Source organism: Anopheles marshallii, chromosome 2 (assembly GCF_943734725.1).
Source record: "Anopheles marshallii chromosome 2, idAnoMarsDA_429_01, whole genome shotgun sequence".
NCBI lineage: Eukaryota > Metazoa > Arthropoda > Insecta > Diptera > Culicidae > Anopheles > Anopheles marshallii.
The window spans coordinates 57,521,341-57,544,608 of record NC_071326.1 but is presented as its reverse complement, the minus strand read 5'-3'; the positions used below and the strand labels follow the sequence as shown (position 1 = coordinate 57,544,608).

Sequence of the window (23,268 nt, the reverse complement as noted above, 5' to 3'; positions counted from 1 at the left end):
ATCAATACAGTAGCTATTCATGTAATCGATTTTTATTTGTTTTAAATTGAATCTTGAAGAGAAGGTAATCTATGTTATACGGTTCAATTAAATTAGAATTATGTCACACTATACGCAGGTGTTGAATGTTGGATTGTTAAAATTACCAATTCCATCACACGTTTTATATTTCAAATTTTCATTTTCTAACATGATTAAATTAATGCAGCATTTAGTTTAGTGCGGTTTGTCTATGCAGTTACATGTGTAATCATCTTCCAATACAGTTTCATCTCTTTTGATCAGGATTTACCTTATTCCCGTTTTATTTAACCGTGTTTTATGAAACAATCGATCAGGTGCAATCGATTTCACAGGCAAATTAAAAAATGTAGGAGAATTGTTTATTTTGAATTAATTGTTTCGTATGCCTCAACACGACTAGCAACCCTCAAATAATGCATCAAAATTACATACACTCATAAGGCATGTATGTGCGGAACTACAATGTATCTCCTTTTTCAACACCATCATCACGCTTTGTGTTTATCATTTTCGTTGGAACTGGTGACATTTGCGGCACATGTTCTTAAGTATTACAGATCTTGTTTTACGTTTATTCGAACAGAAAATTATGTTCTAGATACATTTAATTCTTGCCGACAATAACATTAAAAAGTTATTAATGTAAAAATTGTCAACAAAACAAGTCTACAGAGCAAAACCGGTGAAATAATGATGCAGTCGCATAATATAGATATTTTAGAAACTCAGCACCTTCACTCTTTAATTAAAATTCAAGCCTATTGTGTCAGCTTGAGACCAATTGCTAGCTGTTATAATATTTCAATACTCCATCCTGAACTAGCTTCGGTACTTTTCGTTAGCTGATTGGCACAAATGACTTGCCAATGTTTTAAATAAACAAAATAATTAATAATGTCACGCTACCTGCTGATTTGTTGTAGAATATATCCAACTGTTTTTCCTCAGGTTTCCAGTCCGTTAAAAAAATCGTGTTGTTAAGATAGTTTCAACATGATCGCATCAGCTTAGAAGTCGATGAGTGATCCAACTGCAAATATAGTAGAAAATGGACTATGAATAAGTAAAGTGAAAATAATAGTAAAAAAAAAATCAATATCATATACACATTTCGTGGGAGTATTTTGAAGAAAATGAATACGTAAAAAATATTACTTTATTCAATGACTGATTAATGACAAACTTTTTAATACATACTTATTCCTGATGTTGATGAATATTGTTTAGCCTATTAATATTATGAACTTCATTGCAGAATTATTTGAGATAACTTTGTCCAATGATGTGATAATCATTCTCTCGAGATCTTCATCAATTATTACATATGCGTGTAAAGCATGTTAATGTTCAATGTCTGCCTCGAAGCAGTTTTTTCCATCAAACAGAACAAAAATATTAAAAAGTTTGTCATATTCGTAATTCGATATAACAATCTATAGTAAGATCGTAATACAATGGTTGAAGATTTAACATGACATAGGTACTGAAAATATGAAAATAAAAATATGTATTATACAAACTATGTGAATAAATACCTCGATACGTATCAGTTTTGAAATTGAGTATAAATGGCGAACTGTGATAGGCGGCTCTATTTCGAACTCGAACGAAATAAGAGCAGTTGTGTTGTGTTTGCCCTTATGCTTGAGTACGGGCATGGATTTTGGTTGCTGATTTTGTCGTTGTTAGATGCCAGCATCGGCGGAGACGACGTTACTTGTTATTACATATTATAACTATTACAACATCTTGGAGTAAATGATATTTTCAAATATACCGCAGTCAAAGTTTCTAACACACACCTCGACAGCTTAATTGAACACGATGAACATCAATTACTGGATATTGATAATCAGGGTTTGAGATGTGCTAAGAGTATTGATAAAACAACACATTCATCCACTTTGCACTCTTAACTAATAAATCGAAAACCATCCATTCTGGAATACAATGATTATACATGAAGTACAGCATATACAGTAAATCCAATTACCTTCAACGGTTATGCCGGCAGGAAGTTTTTATACATAGTACAATGCTGTGGACAGTTTGTATTTTATATCAACTAGAACTTCTTTATAAAGAAAATTTACCTCGATAAATTTTGCTTCGATCCACCAAACATAGTACAAACGTTGTGTGTATGGCTACACAACGTTAACAATGGAACAGGATATGGACATACTGTTCTCTTTCTCATTTAGACTCGTTGTTTATCCTGCGTAACGAAGAAGCATAAAGGATGTACATTCATGGCTTCCATCAACCTTTGTTTTGGAAATAGAAACAACTAGGCATCAATTACCTCATCTGCAAGTCCTATGTCAGGTGTCCTACCAAGACCAATCATTCAAACTGCATATTCAAGCTACAGATGCACAGTACTCTATTCTAGCGAGAGCTTGTTGATATTACAAATACCTTGTAGTTTACTATTGAGTTAAGCAAAAGAAGAACATAAAGAATGAATCGTGCTGTAAAATTATCATTGGGTTGAATAAAGTATCTTTATGTACCTTATTGTTGGCACCAAGCGGCGCTAATATCATCAATAAATATTCTATAAGCATTAGCAGCACTTACCGTGACTAGCTCTGTTTAACCATACGCTAAACTAGACGATCACGGAACATACCGTGAGTTTCATCTGTCAATCATTTACTTTCATTTACCACACTTCCCGACAAACGGTAAACATAATTAATCGTTGGCTTTTTAAAAACCATATATCCTTGCTATTAGATTAATCAAGGATGATTAAAAGAAATAACAATTACATATGCTTAACAGCTTGAAATTTTTCAAATACAACAGGGATTTGTTCTTCGATTGCTCTCAAAGAGAGAACAAATTTGGAGGACTTTTTCAATGCTATGTAGGGATTGGCTAAGTTAAGATTACATGTATTGTCGTTTAAATGCAATTACATTTATGGCAATACAATTAATAAATGACAAATGAAACGCGACTGATTTATGAATAACCTCTTTTTAAACTGGACATTACGTAAATAGTTCGATTTGGATCACATAAATACCTAGAATAGAATAAAACGCTTAGACTAGCGCAATCTCGATGTAATCACATCGAACGTGATAGCACATACACAACACGTAATTCGCAATGCAAAAAAATAAATAAAACATTAATAAATAAATGATACAGTCGAAACGTATGCTTACCTTAGGGACTAGAAGATTTGTTACGACTGTTTAGATATCGTTTATATTGGTCTTTTTAGGACGTTTTTTTTTAATTTCTATTCTTAGTAGGGATACCTCATATGGTGGAAAACGACTCTGAGCGAAGTATTTCGCGTCCGTCTGCACTACATCATGCTGCAAATTTACTCATGATATCTGATTTGATTAGGTGATCTTTTAGTAGCTACGACTGCGACTGCGATCACGATCTCGCTCGTTACGATCTATGGAAGGCAATCAATATGAAGGTGAAGGTTGGAAATATTTGTGCGGAATATAATTATGCACTGTTTAATTTGCTTACCGCGTCTGCTGTGACGATCTCGTTGACGATTATCATGACGATCAGAACGATCCTTATAATCCCGATGATCACGCCGATAGCGATTACGATCTCTATCTTCTCGTTTGTTACTATAACGATCGTCTCGCTCTCTGCAAAACAATAAGATATAAACACATCAAGATCAGGACCCTTATAACTTGAAGAGTTCTTTTCTTCCAATACGCTCTTACCGCGATTTACGTTCTTCTCGTTTTCCATTGTCTCGTCTACGCCTGTCATCATCCTTAGAACGGCGCTCCTCAAGGTTTATTGTGTTTTTCCTCCTCGCTTCATACATTTCATCAACAGCTTTTCGTAATTTTGAGTACCTGTGCAAGTAACAACATTTAAAACATAACATTAATTGCTTCATTACACTTGTTTCGACAAGAATAACTATCATTACGACCACGCACCCTAGATGTTGTTTACCCGTGAGATGGTCATCAATCCTTTGTTGTGCATCACCAACAATAAGAAAAGCTCCACACACTTCACAAACTTCCATTTGTTTCTCCTGTGAAGCCGCGATTTCCGCCGTTACTGACCATCCATTTGATTCATGTTGTTTCACTAGAGCTTCCTTTTCCTCCTTCAACTGGTCACATTGCTCCATCAAACCCTTTCCGATGAGATAAATTGAGAGTGCTGTATAACTGATTCATTTAAAATATTATTTTGCGACACTACCTGTGCCTGCTCTACGTCTCCGCGTGTTCCGGCTTCCTCTGCATCACGCACCAGTTTATTGATCCGTTCGGTGAGGGAATTCAATTGCTCCTGATGCTTTGGTAAAGGTCGTCCTCCTTCTGTTTTACTGTTCATAAGAAGAAGTCTTTGCTTACCTTTCACAATCTTACGGTCCACTTCGTTGATCATGTTGGTGCAAAATCTTAAAAAGTCCTCTTCGTATTGGGTTTTTTTGCGACAAGGTTTTGCCTCGTCAAACAGCCTTTTCGCCTCATCATCGTGCAATTTAGTACATTGGCCCAAATCGGCACGAGTATTTACAAACAGATCGTGTGGACAAAACTTCACCAAAAAGTATGGACAAAACTGAAACAATAAAAAGAGCAATGTCGGAGGAAGTGAATGCAATGATACTTTCACACCATGTTCACGTTGTACCTCTTCATCGGACCACGACACTTCTTTTGCAGAAGCAGAAGGATCCAGATTACGGTTCCTTCCCATCAGTTCATCAAGCAGTTGGCGAGCAACATCAACCATGATGAATTGCTGGGATAACACAATTGGACACACGGAGTAACTAACAAATTAAATGACTTTCGGTGTTTCAGTTTCGTTTCCAGTTCACCAGCACAACGGGTCCGCTAAGCTAAGCTTCGATTTATGCGTTGAATTGGAACAGTTTCGAGGGAAACAGAGGAAGAGCGTAAAAAAGCGAATCGTAATTGATGCATAAATGTTAATCACACGAAAAGAGCTATTTTGACAGCTGTCTAGGAAATGACGATGTCAGCGATTTCCACAAAGGCAGTGTTGCCAGTTTTGTGATTCGTATCAAAATGTAAATCTATCGACTGGTCGTTACAAAACATTTCATTTTAGAAAAGATGGAGGCTAGAGATTTTATTAAAATGTTCTAATATTATATATATTTTCTAGTAAAATATAATTATTTGATCGGATCTTCATTTGAAATGTTATGACTTTCGATTGCTCCGCAAATTTTGACAGCAAGTATCATTGACATACATGACGACCATGCTTTCTTGTTTATCACGCTTTGTGTTAGCGAAATCAACACGCCGCCAGGAGAACTATTTTATTCCGGTATTCGCATTCAACAAAAAAAAAACAGGATGAAATACGCGTCTGTGAATGCGAAGTGTCCCTCGTATAACGAAAAACACGCGTTATATGTTGGAGCTCACACCGGTTCATTCAAACGTAAGCTTTTTCTATACTCAGGAACTCGTTGCAACGTTTCTTACCCATTATTTCGTTCTTGTGTTGCCGTAGTAATCAATACACACGCTGACGACCCTTTCCAACAACTAAATCTTCAACCGATTGAGGTTCTGAATAAAACATCGAAGATTACATGCATGGAATTTGGTAATGCCGAGCGAACAGAGTTGCTCATCGGACGTGCGAATAGATGTGTAAAGGTCTTCAGCTGCGCCAAAGAAGAAAGCATATCCAACTTTGAGATTGGTAGCGCTGATGTCGTAGGTTTGGGGCGAAGCAATGGATGTATCGTGGTCGGATGCGCTGATGGCACAGTGCAAATCGTCAAATACCCTGAACCAGTTAAGTTTAATGTTGGTGAAAATCTCTCTCGGTTACGGCTCTGTCCTGATGACGAGAGGCTTATGGTAACCGGGGGAAAACTGTTAAATCAAATTGTAAAACTCTGGGACTTAGAGACGCAGAAAGTTCTGTTCCAAGCAAAAAATGTTAAGAAAGTGCTTGAATTAGAGCAACTTGTTTGGGACAACGATGTCGTATTTGTGAACCGCAATCTAATTGCGGCTTGTTCCCGTCATGGATACGTCCGTTTGTACGACACAAGAGGGCCAACGAGACGACCGGTCCAAGGTTTCACATCTTCAGACCCAGATGATCAACTGGCATTTTCATGTTTGGCCTCTCACGGTGATTATCTTTACGCTGGCACGACTACTTTTGGAGCGAGGGCATTCGACTTGCGAAGAATGAAAAACCATATTCATGTATATAAAGGATTCACTGGTACGGTAACATCTATCAGGGTTGATCCTTCCGGAAATCATCTTTTTACGGGATGTCTCGATCGATATGTACGTGTTCACCATGCCCACCGAACGGCTTTAGAGTACCGTTGCTACGTTAAATCAAAACCGACACAGGTTTTGGGAATTGATTGGAAAGAACAACGGGCAGCGAATGAGCATAATGCAGTTGAGAGTATCGCTGATGACGTTGTTCATATACTATCCGATCAAGACGGATCCGATGCAGAATATGATCAAATGTTTTCTAAAATGCCAACAGTCAAGTAAGCAAATGAATATTCACTAGGGTGACATTTTTGTTTTTAATTTAATTTAAAAATATTCTATTCCAGTGAACCAACAAAGAAACGAAAGGCAGACAGCGATGCAGCAAATCGTAAACTACCTACAAAAGTAAAAAAAATACCCTAACCGGAGCAAAAAATCAAGTCTGAAAAATCAATAAAGAAACGTTGGAGTTTGAAGTACTATATTTTCATTAAGAGAGTAATAATAGTTATATTTACGTTTGATTAAAACTACAGTTCGGTTTCAGAATTTAAATCAACTGGTTACAAACCTCTAGTACCGTTCTGCATCGAATTAGGAACAGCTTCAAATTCTCGACATTTTTCACATTACAGCATTTCTTCTTTTTACAGAATAGAAGGCAATTCAGTAAGTTCATTTATTGCGGCCTAGTACAACAGCCGGGATATGGAACCCTTTCACCCTTTGAAGAAGGAAATGTGCTCAAAGTTATGAGAATTGTTCCTTAGACTAATGAATTCAATAGTTTAAGCAATAGGCCGTATTCCGTATGTGTGCTTGGGACGTTTTTAAGGAATAAAAAAACCTTATAAATTGATTTTAGAATATCACGGCAGTCTTGTAAAATTAATAAGCGATGTGCTAATAGGTATACAATAATAAAATATTCAGCTAATATGTGAATAATATGCGGAATTTAAAGGTGTCCGTAATTCAATTTAGTACGTTACATAGTAATTTAAGTTTTTCTTCTTTTTATCTGTTCTTACATTTTTATTTATTTTATTCTTACAATGATGAACGATTGTTAGAAATTTAAGGATGAAGTTTACTGTTTGCCATGCTAGAATTGATCGGAGCGAAACGCAATGATGGGATATTATACATTGTGTTGTTTTCGGACTTCACTTTTCTTTCTTGGGGTCTATATAAAAAGTTTTGCAATTTACCGTCTTCATTGTTCGTCTGTACACATTTTGGTCGACAGCATTCCCCACTTGGATTATGATTAGTTTATGCTTTACGCTTTTTCTGTTAGGGAACAATTGTTCGCTCATTCCAAACCAGAAGGATTATTTCTCTACAATTGTTTGGTTTAATAACCATTGCTTGTAAAGGCATGTGTACTCGGTTTTGGCTAACCGTCTGAGAATTGGCATTTCACTCGATTAACACTGTGAAGCGTACGGAGGTCACCAAGCCATAAGAATTCCAGACAGAGCGTATTTATTAAGCCATACTTTACTAGTCGATAATTTGAAATACAATCCCAATTTATTTTGCTTGTGTATCATTTAAATCGACCTTCAATTCGTTTTGTTATAATTGAGAAAACATATACGCGCCTTTAGTTGTATCCTTTACTATCAAAAGCGAATTAAACTAAAAAAAACTAGCCAGGCGTGAAGTAAAATAAAATAAAATTTAAATCAAATATTTTACATCTCGAACAATTTCGGAACGTTCATCCAGTGAAGTGTCACATATAAATTGAGCCAATATTCTATACGTAAAGAAATGTAGCATTCTTTTCAGCCTATTTACATGTGCGCCTAATCATTCACAAATCTTCCATACATTTCACGAAGTGTCGCACAGGGTCTGCTTCCAAGTGTTGCTAAAAGGTATTTTCAAAATTTGAACCTTCGTATTGGGAGCTTTACGCTTTAGAATAGTATAAACTCTCTTTATCGGAACAATTTCTACTTCTTCAGGAAGATCCAATTGAGACCCAAAAGCAGACGGTGGATCATCGCTACCTGGTACTGGTTTCAAGATGGGAATGCTACCTCCCATTTGGTTTTCTGCGTCTTCTACATTCGCATCGATGTACAGCTCTGTGACACGAAATAGTTCCACGGTTATGGCCCAAACTACCGTTTCCAAAGTTTGGTGTAGCTTAATGATTCCTTTCAAAACCATGCGATTTGTTGCAGCTGACTGCGACACATACGTGGGGATGAGTAAAAATTTTTTCACATTCGTGCAATTTGCCATATGTCGATCGAATCCCATTTTTACATCACAGTTGATCAACTCTAACTGAGTTAAGGTTTTCACTCTGGATATGCCATTCAAAATAGTAAACATATCGAAATTCTCTTGACCTTTCTCTAATCGCAGCCGTTTCAATGCCGTTAGACTGGACAAAACGTTTGCAAGGTTAGATCCCATTTCGGTGCACTCACCAAGTTCTAGCGATTCTAACAGGACGAGTGAACCCAATGCATCGATAGACGTAGCGCCGAGTTTGCTGATGGAGGTTAACGAGAGGTGTTTTAAATTTCGCAGTGCTGCTAATTGATGTAGATCGCCTTCCAATGAAATGGCTGCGGAAGATTTTAAACGCAACTCTTCCAAGTTAACACCGTATTCAAAGTTAACGAATTCAATGGGATCATTTTTGATTGCCAGTGCGTTCACCACTCGTAGGTTTGGATTCGAACGGAGCAGGTTGCCCACGACCGTCGATGCACATCGACACAAATCGATAATTTCGATTTGATCTGCATGCCCAATATGTTCATTGAAACTTTGCCACATCTCATCGTTACTGCCAACGTTTAATACCTTGCGCAGGTCGAGATGTTTTGTACCATTTTTCCGCAGCTTGACTATCATGCCTGCCCAATCACTGATGTACGAATTTTTCATGCGTACAGTTTTCCAAAATCGTGGATGATTTCCCAAATGATTCCACATACGACACACACTGCATGCTCGTAGTAATTCCTTTAATGATAAACAAGAAAAAAAAATTGTCATATAAATTCATCGCATGAAACGCAGGGTAGAAAGTGCTAAATATGTATAGAAAGTTATTGATATTATTACAGACTTACTTGTACTTTAAGATAATTGAAGCTCAACATCAAGCAAGTGTATCCTGTTGATACGTCAGACAGAAAATTGGACGGATCACGACCGCTACCGTTTTGTGCAACAGTAGAACTGCTGTGTGGTTGAGTTCCTGCTGCTGTACCCACCGTCAAATATGTATCGTCATCTGATACACGATCGGTTGCACAGTTGGTATGCTTTGTACTGCTTGAGCCGCTAGTTGCATTATTGTTCATTTTACGCGCATCATCGGAAATTTTGCTATATTTGAGAAACAGAGAATCGAGAATATATATAAAAAATATATATATAGTTTACGCTCGATATTGATCTAATTGAATGTTTTGCTCAGGTGTGTAGAATTGTCTTCCGATAAAATCTTCACAAATCATACGAACGTTACGGAAAATGTATGAAGATAATACAGCGTACATAATAAAAACCAAAAGGAGCTAAAAATCGCATCTTATATGAAGAAAATTGAAAGGGTGAGAGATTTTGAAAATTGTGACGTTTGGATGGGGATCTCTGTTTGGACGGGAAGTTAAAGTTTTCTGGTTTCTCCCTGAAATCAAAAAGAAGAAAGAAGAAAGAAATCTCACAGACAAAACGGACTGTTTCACTTTTATCAAATGTTTTCTAAATAAAACCCCGCTATTGCGTAATGTGTTGCGTAGTTTGCATGCGGAATGGTACAGTGGTGATATTATAAGATGAAAAAGAATTTAAACATATTTTGCCATCCCAACGGAACGCATGGTAAATGATAATCCCCATCAATATTATATAGTCGGCCAGCACGAATGGAACAACATTAGAATATTATTAACCAAGATCCCTTAACATGAAGTTCTAATGAAGTTATGAAATGAGAAGAAACGAACTAATTCTACACCATTGTTTGACTTTAATGAACGATTACTTACATTGCAGCCTGAGGTAGAGGATTTGTAGGTTTGGAGGAAGACTTTTTGCTTTTCACGCCTGTTGCTTTGCCTTTTGGAACGACCACATATTCATGGGTGCCAATAACGAGAACATCTTGTGGTGGAATATCCTTAGCGGATGAGTTGCTCAATGCACAGGTGCCTTCTGATGCATTAGCCGCGGAGGTCGCGGTCTTAGGCCCCACAGTTAGTTGTTGAGAGCGTTTTGTCTTTTCCTTAAGTGTGCTACTATTCTGTGTCGGTTTCACTACCAGTTTCGATGACAATGATCCCCCATTGTTTGTGGACACCAACGGCTTTGCGACATTCATGTTACCGTTTCCGTTAGCATTCATACCAAACTTCCCGAAAGATTCTTTGTACGTTTGTTGATGCTGTATTTCCGCTGTCATAGAGTCTTCCATGCAGCTCTTTAAAAGCAATTGATAATTTTAAATCGTTTCAACCATTAACAATTATGCACATATCTTTCAGTGTGTTGTTAAAATGTACCGTAATTTAGCGTGTATAACAGATCCCTGATGACTTGAGGATAATGTTTTTGAAACAAGCCTCAAAAAATGAAAACAACCCGTATGTAACTACCCCTTTATTTTGACTTTGGACATTCTTTGAACAAAAAGAAGGTTGTCACGCTAAAATACGGTATATAATAACACTTCCACCGATAGTAAGCATCGAATGATATGTATAGTACGACTTCACTAATGCGGTTATTACACAGGTCATTTTGTGGTACCGATTTTGTATTTGATCCGTCCACGGTGTTATTTTGAAAACAAACTACTAGTGTTTTGTGAATCTGATTCAGATTCATGAATCTTTGAACTGCATAAATGATTCTGAACTCTATTTCGAAAATTAAAGACTTCTTAAACATACTTCAATGTTATAACAGCCAAACATCCTCAAAGAATAATGAATCCCATAAAATTAAGATATTTTCCAAGATTAATGAATTCATGAAAATTCACAAATTTTTACGAAACCATGATCATTAATCTTTGAGGATTCATGAATATTTTGAGATTATTAAAAAAAAAAAACATCCCTGACTCTTCATAGGAATGACCCTTAAAAAAAATACTAGACTCAACACAAAAACAGAAGATTTCTTATTCGCGTTCCTTGTCTCCTACTAAGTAATGTTATTAGTCATACGGTCATGATGTCATTACTGAAAATCAAAAAATGTTAGAACCAAAATTTGATACTCGTGATGGTGCACCAGTGTGGCACGTTATTAACTGTAAAACTATGCTATGGTACTGCATACTGACGTGAATGGATTGCATTGCTTATGCTGGTAAGCGTACGAAGACAATCGTGTCGAATATTCGATGAGTATTCAAGAGATCTTGCACTTGATAACGGTTGCTTTCCGGTGCACACATCCCCATGAAATCAAGCACAAAGATAATTTTCCAATATCGGATAGCAAAAAATGAATCGTGTAATATCCACACACTATTTGGTATGTGGGACGAAATCTTTGGTACGTCCCACGAAGACCAACGCAATTGAACGGCGTCCAATTAGTGAGGTCGTACTTTTAATCTAATATCCAAGGAAAGCGCATTCTTTGAAACGTACCTTGCAAGTAAACCGTCGAGCCAACGCTTCTGCTGTTGTAGCATTCACACATTCCGGATGGTACATACAGTAGCACACCATACACTGCAACTGCGGTATCATCCCCATCGCTGGTAGACATTGGATTGTACAAGTTTCCACCCTTTGATAGAATCCATACAGTATTTTAAGTTCATCATAGACGTTTAAAAATTACAAAAAACGTGATTGATGGTGGTATTCCTCATAAATAGTTTTCAAAAATGATCATAAAGTAAACAATAAAGACATACGATACAAAAGAAAAGAACGCAAGTATAACATGTGCAAGACAATAAGATGGACGTATGAAGTAGGAAGATTTTTCTACACTACCAAACAATTGCTATAAAGTTGTTTTTTCAAATTAATTTGGCTACGTCGTAACCAACCAATGCCAAACCCAGATTGGATACTACAGCAAACGATAAAATGGCTATGTTCAAAGTTGGCCTTTTGCCATTTTTGACAACATTCTTTTGCTATAGTAACCATTATCTAGGCAATTATTGAAAATAAATTATCTTTGTCAGACTTACCGATTTTTTCCACTTGATTTTGCCTGTTTTCCTAAAATAGCACTGTTTTCGGTTGTTTTTGGTGTTCCTGTTGCTCCATGTGCATTACTGCGTTGCCCGCTGGCCGAAACTAATAAACTAGCACCAGTTGCATTGATTTTCGGTGTAATCTGAGTGTTCATTGAAGCGGATTTCGATAAGGGCGTTTGGCCGTGTGCAGAAGGTCTGGCGTTGTATGTAGGTAAAGGGGGGCTTGCTCCTTTCGGCATTTTGGGTTTAGGAATCCGTTTTCCTAGATCACTCGAAGTATCCCGAAGCTTGGGAACATTACTGTAAGATTTCGCGCTCCTAAAAATTTGAAACCCAATGTTAAATTCGCCGCCACTGATGTTTGTAATCATATTAATTAAAGTAAAACATAGTTTTTGAATTTTAGTTGCCAAGGATTATTACAGAGCTGTTACAGAAGTCTCAATTTAAAAACCGCGAAATCCGCGCCAAAACGTAAGCAACTTTAGAATTAGCGAATAAAGGTATTGACAATGAAAATTGTTGCTCATTGTTTAAGAGTTATTTGATCAAAAAAGAGATAAAAAATTGAGCTTAAAAAGAGATAAAAAATTGAGCTAAAAAATTTAAAATAAGTGCATACTTAGAAGTTAGAGGAAGCTTGATAGTGTCGACCCGGTTAATGTTAAAGTATCTTGGGTTTTTTTAGAGTTTAAATTCGTTTCATCCTAGTTCTTTTACGTATTTATGAACCACACTACCAACAAATTCCACATGTGCCAGAGCTAGAAGTTGGTCTGATTTGTTGGTATGATACTGTCAACCGTATTGAAAAAATTCAGTGCAAGACTTTTGTGTGAGTGACAGAGACAGAATGTCATGTTCATGTTGGCGATGAAAATAGTTTGGCAAATGAAGAGTCTGCTGCCCGAGATTCGTTCAGGAAACGACAGGTAGCTTCCCGATAGAACTTTCGCTGCACGCTCTCGAGCCTGTCTATGGCGGTGAAGGTGTAAAGAGTCCCGACGATGTAGAGCGAACCCAACAACAAAACAAGGATTCAGGCATTGGGGATTACGGACCTCGGAAACTTATCTAGTGATAAAACCTGTGTCTTATTTGATTTTTTAACAAAAAAATCATGAAACCAGGAAAAAATTACGATTTTAAACGACACTTTTTTTATTTCCGCAAAATCCGTGCTAATGAAAAGAAAAAAGGCGTGAAATCCGCACGAAACGCAAAATCCGCGCCAGCTGTAACAGCCCTGTTTTTTTATAATATATGTACATTGAAAAAGAATTTTTTTTTTGTAGCAGGACATATCAAAAATTGTATATGCTATAGATGGCGTATTTGACGGAAAACTCCTTTCTAGCGACTCCACAATAAGCCAACGAAATCTCTAGCAGAACTAATATATAATATTTGAAAATATAATTAGACATTTCTTCTCGATTGGGATTTATGAACGCAATGTTCGAAAGAAAAGCGAATTTGAAAAAAAAATTAACATATTCTGAATTTTCTATTAACATATTGGCCAACTAAGGCTAACTAACTTCGGAAACTAACTACGATAACTCTAATACAAATTAATGAAAATTAATTTTGTTGAAAACATTGCCACAGCATAGTTCTGTACATCACATTCAACAAAGAGTTCGATAATTTGTTAAATTCGAAAATCTTACCTTATCGTTTCTTCTTCTGGTGTTCCTCCAACAGGTTCTTTTGCAAACGTAAAATTATCCATCGTGAGATCGTCGTGCAAGGATGACACAATATCATTACGGGTCCGTAACTTCTTGCCATTGGGTGTAATGTAATACACTTCGCCCTTATCCTTGCTGCCTTCCATGTTGGCTCGATACACCTAAAAGTTATTCATCATTAACGTTTTATTTAGCATCGAATGAACCATTCATTCATTGCACGCTTACCAGTTCTCGCTTCCAGCCATATTTAAAAGGTACCTTATAGATATCATCTTGCGTGTTTATTGGTACATTTACTTTTCTTTTCACCAAACTTTTGTTACTTTCACCAAGAGCTGTTCCGCTCACCTCGTCCATATCTTCCTGAAAGGTTCCAAACACATAAAAAAAATAATATCCGGTATGTTCAAATACTTTTCTGTGCATTGTTACCTGTTTTATACTGTTTTGCAAATCGGCTTCATCCTCGGCAAGTTTACTGTTTTTTGCCAGCTTTTTCTCCGCAGCTGTCAAAATCGCCTCATACATACTCTCCAGAGGTCGCGGAGAATTTATTGTACCTGTTAACGATAGTGTGATAAATATATGCGTTAGAAAAGAGTGTTTTCATATACACTAAAAAAGGTTTTCCTTTTTATCGATTCAATGCAGTTAACAGAATGCATAGAATTTATGAACTGATTTGCCAATTCCAAGCATTGCAAGCATTTCTCAGCAAACTAAGCTTTCATAGGCCTTAAAGTGGTAGCAGTAATAAAACCTTAAAACCCCATTGCAAATACATGTTCTGCGAGTATCGTCAAGCAGTAGCATAAAATCTTTTTCCAATACATTCCAAGATTGAATGATATGAATATGGAAAAGCATGACTACTGTTTGCCAGCAAATTCTTATATCTTCGTGGGATACTTTGGGAAAAAGTGAAAAAATTACAACAATCAATTACCGTTTTCACTGTTTGCGGCGTCCTCCTCGAAACCAGCAAAATCGTCCTCATCACTTTCACACATTAGCTCACTGTATCTGCGTTTAACGCTAACATTCGGTCGCACATCCATGCTACCACCGTCTTCCTCTTCCTCTTCATCCGGCTCCCGTTGGTGATGTTGATGTTGCAACATTCCACCGGCGAGGGTCTCACGTTGTTGATTAGCCATATTTCCTTCTCTCCACAAACTGCTTCGTACGTCTAACAATCCCTACCTACCCTTTAAATGTTTAAAGCGTCCGAATGTTTCACCTCCGAAATCTGGCCAATATTGTGATAATCACACAACTTAGTGAAATATGCTCACGAAACTGACTAGTTTAATAGAGCACGATTGAGTCTATGGTGCTAAAACACATTACTGCGAATGTAACTCTCAGATTGGTTGCTTATACCCCTTAAAGTCACACGAATGCAAACATAAACGAAACATTTGCGATTAACAGCGAAAACACTTTTATAATCGTTTCATAGCCGTGTTGAAGCTTGTTGCACTGATACACAAACAATGATTGGCGCTAAAAATTCGAGAAGTGACGCGTGGGCTTGCCCAAATCTCAAACACTTTTGGCTCGGGTGGTTTGTTTCCCTTTCAAGCCCAAACGCAACACCCGCTGATGCAAAAAAGTGAGGTTAACTTTTTCGATTCTGATAACTTTTTCGCAAAATCAGTAGCACCAAACAAACGTTTGCATCCCGAAATTCCTTTCACACAATTGATTTCAACATGATAAACAGTCACCCCCTGCGTGGGTAAAGAATCAGAATATAATTCTACCAGGAAAAAGATAGAATCTTTCGATTTAAAGTCCCAAATTGTATCGCGTATCTTTTGGTTGCACACGAGATGTTTGCAAAGTTCAACTGTCAATCTCGCTTACGACGCGATTTTTGACAGCAAAATGTTGTGAAGCACAGTGGGCGTTTGGTTCCGAAATTTGACATGGTTATGACAGCTTACGCCTCTGATTTTGGGTAGAACATATGCTTTGTATTGTAAAAGTATTGTAAAAATATTTGAACACATAAAATAAGAATAGATTTCTAGTCTTATCAAAGGATTGTGAAAACATGTTCACCGGCATTTGTTTTGGACGCCGCCGATGAAAGTTGTCAAACGTACGTTGGTTTTTCATCAAAGCGATCTGTCACGTTTTTCCAGTACATTCCCGTTGCCGCGGTATTTACAAGAATTGGCTCTGATATTTCTGATGTAATACCGATTGATTGTGGTTGCAAAACAACGCCTTTGGTTTTCTGGAACGCAACATTTATTCAGTAACTATGATGCAGTTACTTCGATCCCCATTTCAGACCTCTATCAAACAATTGGCGCGAATAGTACGGCCGGCAACTGGTGCAGTCGGTAATATCGAACATAGAACATTTTGTGCAACCATGTTTACTTCTCGTGCCGCTCTGATACGGTTCAGTACCAGTGGAAGAAGTACTGTTTCCGCACCTCAGAGCTGGATTGTAGCTTCCAGAAAATACTGCAGCAAAAATGATTCTAGTTCCGAAGATCCCGCGGAACCTCCCGCAGAATCGGCGAATTATACAAATCAGCTTCCCGCAACTGTCGCGATACCTGAAGTTTGGCCACATCTGCCCGTTATAGCGACGAAACGAAATCCTGTTTTTCCACGGTTCATGAAAATTCTCGAGGTACGATGAAAGGGAAAAGCACGAGCAAATGTGTGTACAGCAGCCATGATAATTAAATATTTGCAATTTATCGTAGGTGACAAATCCAATGTTGATTGATCTCGTACGTAGGAAAGTGAAGTTGAACCAACCGTACGTTGGTATTTTTCTGAAAAGGGACGATGATAACCCGAATGAAGTAATGGAAACTAAGAAGGAAGTGTATGACATTGGAACATTCGCTCAAATCCAGGAAATGCAAGACCTTGGGGACCGTTTGCGGCTGGTGGTAACAGCACATCGAAGGATAAAAATTATTGGTCAACTGTACGAGGATCTTGATGCACCTGCCATTAGTAAGGGTAAGTATCGTAATGCGTTTTACACGAGGAGACTGAAGTCGTTGATCGTGATCGGCTGTTTTTCATCCTCTCACGTTGGCAATACGTATCAGAAATGACAATAAAATATCCGTACTTTAACACGCAAATCGCCGTCTCGGTAGACGAACCGGATGCGGAAAAGCGTCGGCGAAAGCACAAACTACGAAATAAACAAATGCGCAATGCCAACAACGACCACACGACTGATGGAACTTTACTAGAGGAAGCTCCAAAGCGTCGATTGCTTAAAGAAGGTGAACAGCAACCGCTGCTTATGGTGGAGGTGGAGAATGTGAAACACGAGAACTTCAAAAATACGGAAGAAGTTAAGGCACTTACTCAGGAAGTGATAAAAACTATTCGAGATATCATTACCATGAATCCGTTGTATCGGTAAGGAAAAGTAAAAATTAAATGTAGATTTGGTACGATTCAGGAGTAATAACGCAGCAACATTTTCATCATATAGCGAAAGTCTACAGCAAATGCTACACCAAAACCAACGAGTCGTTGACAACCCAGTATATCTGTGTGATTTGGGCGCTTCTTTATCAGCTGCCGAGCCAGCTGAATTACAAGAGATATTAGAAGAGCTGGACGTAAGCTTCAATTTACCTGTGAACCATCTTGGCAATCGCGCTCACTATGCAATTTCTGATTTGTAGATACCTAAGCGATTAATGCTTTCCTTGTCGCTGTTGAAGAAAGAACTTGAACTTTCGAAGCTGCAGGCAAAGATTGGGCGGGAAGTGGAGGAGAAGGTGAAACAACAACACCGTAAGTACATACTGCAAGAACAGTTGAAAGTCATTAAGAAAGAGCTGGGAATCGAAAAAGATGATAAGGACGCTATTGGAGAAAAATATCGAGAGCGCATCAAAGATAAAGTGGTTCCGAAAGCTGTTGCGGATGTAATCGAGGAGGAACTTACCAAATTGAACTTCTTGGAAAGCCATAGTTCCGAGTTTAAGTACGTTTTAACCTTTACGAAGATTTTGCAATTATCAAACAACATAATGTTTAACTTGCATTCATCTTTTAATTAGTGTGACACGAAACTATTTGGATTGGCTAACCACACTTCCATGGGGTTTGACGAGCGAAGAAAACTTGGACATTGATCAAGCCTGTAAAATATTAGACGAAGATCATTATGGAATGGATGACATCAAAAAGCGCATTTTGGAGTTTATAGCTGTTAGTCAACTGAAAGGTACGACACAGGGCAAAATCTTATGTTTCCACGGACCACCTGGCGTGGGCAAAACGAGCATAGCACGCTCGATCGCGAAAGCGCTTAACAGAGAATACTTCCGGTTCAGTGTGGGCGGAATGACGGATGTGGCGGAAATCAAGGGTCATCGGCGAACGTACGTTGGTGCAATGCCAGGCAAGTTGATACAGTGTTTGAAAAAGACGAAGACTGAAAATCCACTTGTTTTAATCGACGAAGTTGATAAGATTGGAAGGTAATGTAAAAGTTGGAAGGAGATTTGTAAATGACACTAGTTCAAATTAACATTATTGGTTTTAATTTTTTGTTATTCTTACAGAGGCTATCAAGGCGATCCAAGTTCTGCGCTATTGGAGTTGCTGGATCCTGAGCAGAATGTAAATTTTCTTGATCATTATCTTGATGTGTCCGTGGATCTGTCAAAAGTTTTATTCATCTGCACAGCCAATGTGATCGATACAATTCCCGAACCGTTACGCGATCGTATGGAAATGATCGACATGTCGGGTAAGTTGAGTTGGATGCCATTTAATATTTGATGATAGGAAAGATTAGGAATAAAGGAGTATAATTGTTTTGTATTACCTTCATAGGCTACGTGGCGGAAGAGAAAGTGGCAATTGCCAAACAGTACCTCATTCCTCAAGCCAAACGCGACAGCGGAGTTGAAGATAAACACATAGCGATAACAGACGATGCATTGAATGTATTAATCAAAAGCTACTGTCGCGAGTCAGGTGTACGTAATTTACAGAAGCAAATCGAAAAAATTGTACGGAAAGTGGCATTTAAGGTCGTGCGGAAAGAGGCTGAATTCATGGAGGTTTCAGGTTCGAATCTCAGCGATTTGCTAGGCAAACCGATTTTCACCCATGACCGAATGTACGAAACAACTCCACCCGGTGTGGTGATGGGTCTTGCGTGGACAGCAATGGGCGGTTCAGCATTATATATTGAAACAGCAAAGCGTAAATTAATGGAAGCGTTGGATGATGGGAATATAAAACAGTCTCCGGGTGATGGATCGTTGGAACTTACCGGTCATCTGGGTGATGTGATGAAGGAATCCGCTCGGATATCGCTTACTGTGGCACGGAACTTTATAAAACAATCGGATCCTTCTAATAACTTCTTGGAATCCAGCCACATACACCTTCACGTCCCTGAAGGTGCAACACCGAAGGATGGACCTAGCGCGGGAGTGACGATCGTTAGTGCATTGCTTTCACTGGCCAAGGGTCAACCAATTCGGCAGAATGTAGCAATGACCGGGGAAGTTTCCCTGATGGGAAAAGTGTTACCTGTCGGAGGAATCAAAGAGAAAACGATAGCAGCTAAGCGTAGCGGTGTTAGCTGCATCATTTTGCCGGAAGAAAACAAGAAAGACTTCACTGACTTGCCCAGCTTCATTACGGAAGGATTAGAAGTACATTATGCTAGAACCTACGCAGATGTTTACCGTATTGTGTTCCCTGAGGTTTAGAGTTAGCGCTTCATTGTTAAAGTGTTACGGACAAGTGGTAGTTTATTGAATGCGAATAAGATAAATCATTAAACCAATGATAAACCAAAACACGTTGTTTTACGCTACGGGTTTTTTTGATTGATAATGTTTGCACATATGTACTATAGTAACAATGTTGTTCACAGTGTTATAGTTAACTTAAGGGGTTCCGCGGGCTTTGCCGCTGGAGGAGAAATAACTCGCATCGGAGGTAAACGACGTACTTTTCGACCGTGTCGGCCGTCTTTGCGTTGCCACAGACCCGAACGCGGTCGGTTGCCCAATTCTCGATTTTTCTGGGCGGATCCAATCGGTGTTTTGCTGTGCGCGATATTGGAAACGCGTCCTACCGTAGCCATGCATGTTTGCTGAAAGGCAAACTCTTGTTTCGAAGGAAGCTGTACAACGACCAGCTCACCGAATTTACGTAGAATCGTTCCATACGAACCGGCTGCATGAATCAGATGACAATATTGTCCCGGATACTTCTCGAGGCAATGGACTTGGGTGCCTACTTGTAGAGCACCTAATGGATAGGCATCTCCTTCATTGGCGCGAACTGCAGACGAAACCATGATTAGTAATTGTTGAAACTAACGTAAACTTGTTAGTTTTGCTTACCAGGTATTCGAGGGATGAAGCGTGAGGTTTTTAATAAATCTCCGGCCTTCATATTCTCTGTCGCGAGAATATATTTCATCTCATTTCCAACTGCTACTAGTGCCACCTTTGCGGTACGACAACCATCGTCAAACACATTGATGACTTTTTCAATCTGAGGTGGTCCTTCGCTGGGTCCATCTCGGACCCACTTTATCCAGTGATATTTGTGCTTGATACCACCACCGATACCTTTAGCTACTAGGCGTCCTGTTGCTGGATCTCTACCGGCTAGGTTCGTGACGCGCAGTGGTTCAATCGTGTACTCCTCGGGATAGTGAACGATACGCCGGTACGATTTTCCTCCGCCCGGTTTCGGTTTGTTCAATAATGTTTCCAAACTTTCCAGCGATATGGGACGAACAGTTGTGTAACGGATGTCTTTGGTCATAGACGAGAGCGATAATCGGTTAAATAATCTAGCCAATGTGACCATTATTATGAGTTTGGTCTGCCGCTGCTGAATAAATATTTTATTTACGCAACTATCGCTTTGACAGCGGCCTCACACATGCCGTTTGACAGCGCAATGAGAATCAAAACAAATTTATGGCAAAAGGGTGTACATAATTTCAAACTGTCTTGAAAGTATTTCAATCTGGTTAAAATGGGAAAATTAGGGGAATAGAACAACATTAAATTGTAGTTTGACCGTAGCATGGATTTTCCATTAGCTCGAATCAGCACTATCACAATTGAACATCACTTTAAACGATTAAAATTAGCAAATATTCTACTTGCAAAGTGTAAAACCCAGTAGCCAAGCTCAACTCAAGTGACCACCCATTATTTTGAAGATTTCGCGAGTATCAACAAATCGCAAAAATGAAGTAGGCAATATTTAGCTCGCATGTTTGGTTACTCATAAATAACGAGAAAAGTGTTTGTTATTCCAGGTCCAGCAAGTATATTTACACGGCAACAATTGCTGGTAAGCGAGTAGAAATTTGTTTTTTCACCTCCCTTTTAAAAATATCAAATCTACCCGGTAATGTGATTGTTCTGCTCTAGGGTTCTTATCTCTTTGTTTGGTTAACATGACCATGGCCACCGGAACGTTCTATTACTTTGCTTATGGTAGTAATTTACTTGCGAAAAGAATTCACATTCAGAACCCAAGTGCAGTACGAAAAGGTTTCGGATATCTGAAGGTGATGTTGGTGATTTTGCCGCATTTTCAAATTTAATCATTGTTATTGTTTTATTTTAGGATTATAGCTTGGACTTTTTCCATTACGCTGCTAGATGGCGAGGAGCTCCGGCAACAATAGTTGAAGAGGAAGGAAAAAAGGTGTGGGGGGCCATATGGGAAATAGATAATAGCAATTTAGCTGATTTAGATCGCCAGGAGGGTGTTCATAACAGCGTGTACAAAGCTTTAGCGCTTCCCGTTGAGTTGCCTAGCGGTACAACAATTAACTGTCGCGTTTATCAGTTAGTTCGAAACCCATGTTGCTTAGCACCAGATGCGGAAGATAGACCCTACGAAAGGCAGCCTTCAAAAACATACATGAATATTATCATTAACGGAGCGAAGGAAACGGGGCTTCCAGATGATTACGTTATGTTGTTAAAGAAAATTAAACATAATGGAAATACTGGCGACCCGCAGCTTTCTTTAGAATTAGAAAAACCCATAGAAGATATGTGAGTAATAAATATGGTTATTTTAAAGCTTTATTTTAAACAGTGTTAAGTTTGATTTTCAGTTTCTTATCTGCTTTTTTACTTTATCCTTTGTATTTCCAATCTATTTAGATTCAGTACGTTATTAATATGCATTTATATAATAAGAACTGATTGAAGGTTGCAATGGATTATTAAATGTAGTTGCTGGGAGGGGCCTCGAAGACCCCCTCCCTTCCCCCGGTTACTAATTTAAGGAATTTGGTCATGCAACCCCGCCCCCCCCCTTCACTCCTGTAAACTTTTTTTAATTAAGGGCCCCAACTATCATTCCGCTCAGGGTCTCCAAGCAGATAAATCCGCCACTGCATAAATCCCATAATCGAAGCCTCAGAAAATGAAATTTGTCGAAGACCTGTCATACGTCGGTCACTGGAAAAGCACTTTGCAGGAGCTTCAGAAGTTCAAGTTATCCTAGAGATTCGTTACTTTGTCAAAGTGTTTTTATTCTTCTAGTAATAAAGTTGAAAAGTAAAAAATCCGGAGGTCCATCGTAATAACAAACGACAAAAGCTAGATGGAGACCTGAGACCTTCTGATGCTTGGGCTCAAATCAGGACAAATGGTGTACAATATTTCGTAACTTTGATGGGGATTGCCTCAACAGTAATATTAAATTGCGGGAACCTCGATGAGGCCAATATTATGTACAGGAAAAAGGCAGTGCTAAGGAAAGAAGCTATCCTGTCAGTGTCTAAATCTTGCTTGGAAATAGTGATCCCTTGTATGGGGATTATGATCCCTAGCGATCCGGGATCACCATTGTATGGAAATAGTGATCCCTTGTATGGGGATTGTGATCCCTTTCGATCATCGTTATATGGGAAAAGTGATCCCTTGTATGGGGATTGTGATCCCTATCAATCTGGGATCATCGATGTTTTTAAGCATTATCATGAGAGTGAAATTTATTTCATTGTATTAGTAATTGTAGTTTTGTTTGTTCTGATCGCGCGCGATGTTAGTTGTACGAGTTCCCCAAT

At 38.4% G+C, this 23,268-nt stretch overlaps 6 protein-coding genes across 6 annotated transcripts; 3 read left to right on the top strand and 3 right to left on the bottom strand.

Moving 5' to 3' along the window:
• Positions 1-3,404: 3,404 nt before the first annotated feature.
• On the bottom strand, positions 3,405-4,782 carry LOC128707221 (luc7-like protein 3). The gene is made up of 6 exons (XM_053802171.1): positions 4,681-4,782; positions 4,243-4,608; positions 3,969-4,174; positions 3,744-3,881; positions 3,532-3,662; positions 3,405-3,451 (listed from the first exon to the last, which is right to left on the bottom strand). The coding sequence occupies exons 1-6, from the start codon at positions 4,780-4,782 to the stop codon at positions 3,405-3,407; spliced, it is 990 nt and encodes a 329-aa protein (XP_053658146.1).
• Positions 4,783-5,378: 596 nt separating this feature from the next.
• Positions 5,379-6,704, top strand: LOC128718219 (WD repeat-containing protein 74). The gene is made up of 3 exons (XM_053811886.1): positions 5,379-5,466; positions 5,539-6,556; positions 6,626-6,704. The coding sequence occupies exons 1-3, from the start codon at positions 5,379-5,381 to the stop codon at positions 6,702-6,704; spliced, it is 1,185 nt and encodes a 394-aa protein (XP_053667861.1).
• Positions 6,705-8,123: 1,419 nt separating this feature from the next.
• On the bottom strand, positions 8,124-15,343 carry LOC128708490 (uncharacterized). The gene is made up of 9 exons (XM_053803469.1): positions 15,133-15,343; positions 14,619-14,746; positions 14,412-14,549; positions 14,163-14,344; positions 12,481-12,807; positions 11,924-12,065; positions 10,310-10,740; positions 9,386-9,644; positions 8,124-9,275 (listed from the first exon to the last, which is right to left on the bottom strand). Exons 1-9 carry the CDS (start codon positions 15,341-15,343, stop codon positions 8,124-8,126), a joined length of 2,970 nt encoding a protein of 989 aa, XP_053659444.1.
• Positions 15,344-16,458: 1,115 nt separating this feature from the next.
• Positions 16,459-19,918, top strand: LOC128719284 (lon protease homolog, mitochondrial). The gene is made up of 8 exons (XM_053812909.1): positions 16,459-16,839; positions 16,916-17,180; positions 17,273-17,594; positions 17,671-17,800; positions 17,867-18,171; positions 18,248-18,670; positions 18,755-18,942; positions 19,029-19,918. Exons 1-8 carry the CDS (start codon positions 16,459-16,461, stop codon positions 19,916-19,918), a joined length of 2,904 nt encoding a protein of 967 aa, XP_053668884.1.
• A 161-nt stretch (positions 19,919-20,079) lies between these two features.
• Positions 20,080-21,035, bottom strand: LOC128706711 (39S ribosomal protein L2, mitochondrial). The gene is made up of 2 exons (XM_053801653.1): positions 20,561-21,035; positions 20,080-20,498 (listed from the first exon to the last, which is right to left on the bottom strand). The coding sequence occupies exons 1-2, from the start codon at positions 21,033-21,035 to the stop codon at positions 20,080-20,082; spliced, it is 894 nt and encodes a 297-aa protein (XP_053657628.1).
• Positions 21,036-21,424: 389 nt separating this feature from the next.
• Positions 21,425-22,250, top strand: LOC128718218 (gamma-glutamylcyclotransferase-like). Its single transcript, XM_053811884.1, has 4 exons — positions 21,425-21,429; positions 21,496-21,530; positions 21,611-21,750; positions 21,810-22,250. The coding sequence occupies exons 1-4, from the start codon at positions 21,425-21,427 to the stop codon at positions 22,248-22,250; spliced, it is 621 nt and encodes a 206-aa protein (XP_053667859.1).
• The last annotated feature ends 1,018 nt before the right edge of the window (positions 22,251-23,268 follow it).

Coding starts and splice junctions, on each gene's coding strand:
- LOC128707221 (XM_053802171.1), bottom strand. CDS start 4,782: ATGGTTGATGTTGCTCGCCAACTGCTTGATGAACTGATGGGAAGGAAC. Junction 4,175..4,242: donor GAGACGTAGAGCAGGCACAG/GTAGTGTCGCAA, acceptor CTCATCGGAAAG/GGTTTGATGGAGCAATGTGA. Junction 3,663..3,743: donor CGAGAAGAACGTAAATCGCG/GTAAGAGCGTAT, acceptor ATTGTTTTGCAG/AGAGCGAGACGATCGTTATA.
- LOC128718219 (XM_053811886.1), top strand. CDS start 5,379: ATGAAATACGCGTCTGTGAATGCGAAGTGTCCCTCGTATAACGAAAAA. Junction 5,467..5,538: donor TCACACCGGTTCATTCAAAC/GTAAGCTTTTTC, acceptor GTGTTGCCGTAG/TAATCAATACACACGCTGAC. Junction 6,557..6,625: donor TCTAAAATGCCAACAGTCAA/GTAAGCAAATGA, acceptor ATTCTATTCCAG/TGAACCAACAAAGAAACGAA.
- LOC128708490 (XM_053803469.1), bottom strand. CDS start 15,343: ATGGCTAATCAACAACGTGAGACCCTCGCCGGTGGAATGTTGCAACAT. Junction 14,345..14,411: donor ATGGCTGGAAGCGAGAACTG/GTAAGCGTGCAA, acceptor AATAACTTTTAG/GTGTATCGAGCCAACATGGA. Junction 10,741..11,923: donor CTCGACGGTTTACTTGCAAG/GTACGTTTCAAA, acceptor TTGCTTTTAAAG/AGCTGCATGGAAGACTCTAT.
- LOC128719284 (XM_053812909.1), top strand. CDS start 16,459: ATGATGCAGTTACTTCGATCCCCATTTCAGACCTCTATCAAACAATTG. Junction 16,840..16,915: donor GGTTCATGAAAATTCTCGAG/GTACGATGAAAG, acceptor AATTTATCGTAG/GTGACAAATCCAATGTTGAT. Junction 17,595..17,670: donor ACCATGAATCCGTTGTATCG/GTAAGGAAAAGT, acceptor TTCATCATATAG/CGAAAGTCTACAGCAAATGC.
- LOC128706711 (XM_053801653.1), bottom strand. CDS start 21,035: ATGGTCACATTGGCTAGATTATTTAACCGATTATCGCTCTCGTCTATG. Junction 20,499..20,560: donor CTTCATCCCTCGAATACCTG/GTAAGCAAAACT, acceptor TTTCGTCTGCAG/TTCGCGCCAATGAAGGAGAT.
- LOC128718218 (XM_053811884.1), top strand. Junction 21,531..21,610: donor TTACACGGCAACAATTGCTG/GTAAGCGAGTAG, acceptor GTTCTGCTCTAG/GGTTCTTATCTCTTTGTTTG. Junction 21,751..21,809: donor AAGGTTTCGGATATCTGAAG/GTGATGTTGGTG, acceptor GTTTTATTTTAG/GATTATAGCTTGGACTTTTT.